The sequence below is a fragment of the Sinocyclocheilus rhinocerous genome, unplaced genomic scaffold (genome assembly GCF_001515625.1).
Source record: "Sinocyclocheilus rhinocerous isolate Xijiao unplaced genomic scaffold, SAMN03320098_v1.1 scaffold1390, whole genome shotgun sequence".
Lineage (NCBI taxonomy): Eukaryota > Metazoa > Chordata > Actinopteri > Cypriniformes > Cyprinidae > Sinocyclocheilus > Sinocyclocheilus rhinocerous.
Genome location: NW_015665627.1, coordinates 478,198 through 481,849, shown reverse-complemented (window position 1 = coordinate 481,849; position 3,652 = coordinate 478,198). Strand labels below are relative to the sequence as shown.

The window sequence follows — 3,652 nt, the reverse complement described above, 5'->3', positions numbered from 1 at the left end:
TTGAAACCTGAGACTTTGTTTCATATTAAAAGCACCAAAGCACAATACTTATTGCGATTTATTGGATGGGAAGTGCCCTTCAATGTTCTGTCCATTAACTGAAAACAGGCTACACTAATCGATTCTTGGGATTTAAGAATCGACATCGTTACGTAAAAAAGAGAATCGATTAATATCGAGATATCGATATTTTTTACCCAGCCCTAATAATGACAGTCAAATATAACAATTATATTACTAATTAATTATAGTTATAGACACTGCCATTCAAAAGTTTGGGGTCAGTAAGATTTAGTTTTATTTATTTATTTATTTTTAATTCAGCAAGGACATCTTAAATTGATCCAAAGTGACTATTAAGATATTGATAATGTTACAAAAGACTTATATTTCAAATAAATGCTGTTCTTTTGAACTTTCTAGTCATAACAAATCCTGCAAAATAAATGCATCACTGTTTCCAAAAAATGTAGATAATGTAGATAATAAGAAATGTTTCCAGGACTCTGAAAATTCAGCATTGACATCACAGGAATAAATAACATTTTAAAATGTTCAAAAACAGAAAAAGTTATTTCAAATTTGCAATTATTTTAAATGATAATGTTACTGCTTTTACAGTATTTTTGACCAAATAAAAGCAGCCTGGGCAAGCATAAGATAATTCTTTCAACTACATTAAAAAAATCTTACAGACCCCACCCCAAACGTTTTGAACAAACGTTAACATAATAATAATAAAATAATAATAATAATAACAAAATAAAATAAATTAATAATATTGACATTGATACCTTTAGTGTGCTGTTCTTTACCTGCTTGCATAGTAAAAATCATGAAAAAGTTGTATCTTCCTCACTAAAGCCATAGACATTCAGACTAGGCTTGCCGCGATAGACGGTGCTGACGGTTATACCGGTGTTAAGCCGCAACACCAGTTACGTCACTTGCCCACCGCGTCACCGACCCACCTGTACATGTTTACTTAGCCTATTTCCAGTTTTGTATACCTATTTAAACTTTATGTAAGTTATTTGTTATTTTATATTAGGCGGCTTGCCCTATAGCATGGTGTATTTTTATTTGTTTTGTTAATAAAAGTTCTGTTTTATATATAGGCTAAAGTGAGTTTGACGTTGTGTTTTGTTGTTGCATTCAAGCAATTGACGCCGAACTGCCGTTAATTCAAAAGTGAAAGAAAAATGCGCACGGTGCTTTTAAGCTATTTAAGCGAAGGAAAGCGAGGAAAAGAGGGACAATTCAAACGAACTAAAAACGAACAATTGCTTTACTCCGAATTGCCGCTATTTTAAAGTGAAAGTAAAATGGGCACACCGCTTTTACAAGCTATTTAAAAGCGAAGGAAAGCTAGGAAAAGAGGGAACGCCCCGCCCCCGCGGTGATACCGGTATTACCGGTGTTGTCACACGCCGATTAACCGGTGGGAAAATTTCCTCACCGACACAACCCTAATTCAGACAGCATCTTAATAGCTGTAGCATCACATCTAATGTTGTTTTGAGCATCTCACCATATGTTTTAAGACAAAGTGTCATTAATTTTTTTAATCAAGTCTTGAGTCTCTGCATTCTGTTCCCTTCAGCGACACGTTTTATGTAAAACAACCCCTATGAAATGCATCCAGACTCAGCTGAACATGAAACCAGCCAAATTATAAAGGACCTCATTAAGACCTATAAACTAACTAGCCGATTTTGAAAATAAGTAGCTTTATACATCGGTATCGTGCCAATCTATGCCGTGTCTATTGCTCAGACGGAGAGATGCTATTATATGGAACAATCACTGACCTTCCTATTGTGCATCTGATGGACAATCTCAACCATTTGCAGTAGATTACCTTGATTATCCACAGAATAATGCACATAGCTCTTTCATGAAAAGCCAAACAAAAGTAGCTTTCTTTTTCCAAATGCTGTCATGCAAATTTCCATTAAACCTAAGCTTGGTAAACAAAGCTTCAGGTAGCCAGTAAAAGCTATTCAAAATAAGCTAAACCTATACCCGCTCAGAATTATATTCACCTCTCAGAGTTGAGCAGCAAGCTGCAGAACCTGGTATGAAGTTTCCTCTGCATATGTTGTGAGTCTCCAGTCCTAAGCATGCCATGCTGTCTGCCCGTCCTGCCGTAAGCTCAGAGTATCTCAACGTGGGCTCCTGACAGCACCAGAGTTTTGTTAAAAAAGCACAAGGACCTTGTTCTTCAGAGCAATCCATTCACTGTTAGCAGCTCCAGTGAAACTGGGACTCCCACAGAGGAGATAACATCTCTGCTCCACCAGCAGACAGAGAGGAGGGAGCAGAAAGACCAGACCGGCCATGGTTAACCCCTCCCTGCCACTGGAAGTTCATATCTAGATCATTAAAAAGGGCTCCTTTTTATATTTTAGAAGAACGATGAACTTTCTCTGTATGGACGAGTGGATCAGTGGATTTGAGACCAGAAAGAAAAAAGAAAAAAAATTCTCAATTGAAACAACCCTCCTCTTCATCAATAGGGTAAACATCTTGTTTGACAGACAGCCAGAGGATAAGTAACTGACACTGGCCATGCTCGGCCAAAGTCGTTTACATTTCCACTCGCTGTGACGGTGTGACCTCAGCATAGCTAGAGACCTAGAGGAGCAGCCTTCACAGAGCTGCGAGCCACCGCATGCAGACAGCGCTGTCCTGTGACCTTTCACATGTCAATCAAAAGACTGCACCCAAACTAAGAGGCAAAGAAATGTCAGGATTCTGGAGGAATCACAGAAATAAAATGTTATCTAATCACCTGGAAATAGAGGCAAAACTAATCAGGATGTGGCGTGAACTGAACTAGGCAGCGAACTCAGAGAGCCAAAATTAAATAGCTGAATTTATGAAGGCTGTGATTTACAACCGGGCAACCAAAACAAATACCATTCCAGAACATGGGCAAATTTTAAATCAATAAATAATAAATTCAATAAATTCACCAAAAATGGGCAAAGAAATCTGACTGATGGTGAACATCTAAATCAGATATCGCCTGCGGTTTTGTTGAAGGACAAACAACTTAGTACCTCTCTGTACTTTTTAGACAAAGTCTCAGAAGCCAGCCGTTTCTCACATCAGATGTGTCAAGCATAAACTATGCTTTTCTGACCTGTCGGTTAACTACTAGTCTAGCATCTTCACTGGCTGACTGTTATATTCACATTATTGTCAAAAAATGCTAGACTATTTTGTCTACAGTACTGTGTAACAGTTTGGGGCCAGTAAAATACTTTTATTCAGCAAGGATGTCATATGATGCGATTTCAATTTTTCCTTTCTCTTTGGAGTGTTACAAGCTCTTGATGCATAAAGAAGATCTGTAAAGTTGCAAAGACTAAAGTCTCAAATCCAAAGAGATATTCTTCCTGGGAGAGTAGACTACAATGCCGGCTGTTCTGACTCACAGACTGTAAGTACGTTTTCATATTTAAAGGATTTGCCACTGACATTTCAAACGCAAGTTTTGGGCAGTGTAGAGTAGCGCTTGTTGTTTGTCATTTCTCCGATCACAAATGCAGACATGGTTTTATGTTTTTGTCTCATCGCTCCGGCCGGACAGGGCATCACAGCATGGTAGGGGCATAACATTTCCGTCACACGCTTGAGGTATTCG

The 3,652-nt window shown here is 38.2% G+C and overlaps 1 protein-coding gene across 3 annotated transcripts in view; it reads right to left on the bottom strand.

Annotated features, from left to right (window-relative positions):
• Window positions 1-3,652, bottom strand: part of mrtfb (myocardin related transcription factor B) — a 39,405-nt gene that overhangs the window by 19,622 nt on the left and 16,131 nt on the right. Inside the window, exon 1 of one of the 3 annotated variants that reach the window (XM_016542484.1) lies at window positions 2,046-2,188. The exons of the other annotated variants lie outside the window; for them this stretch is intronic. Coding sequence (XP_016397970.1) covers window positions 2,046-2,130 — 85 coding nt within the window. The 5' untranslated portion in view covers window positions 2,131-2,188. Of the gene's footprint in view, window positions 1-2,045; window positions 2,189-3,652 lie in introns of those variants that run through there. 3 annotated transcript variants of the gene reach the window in all.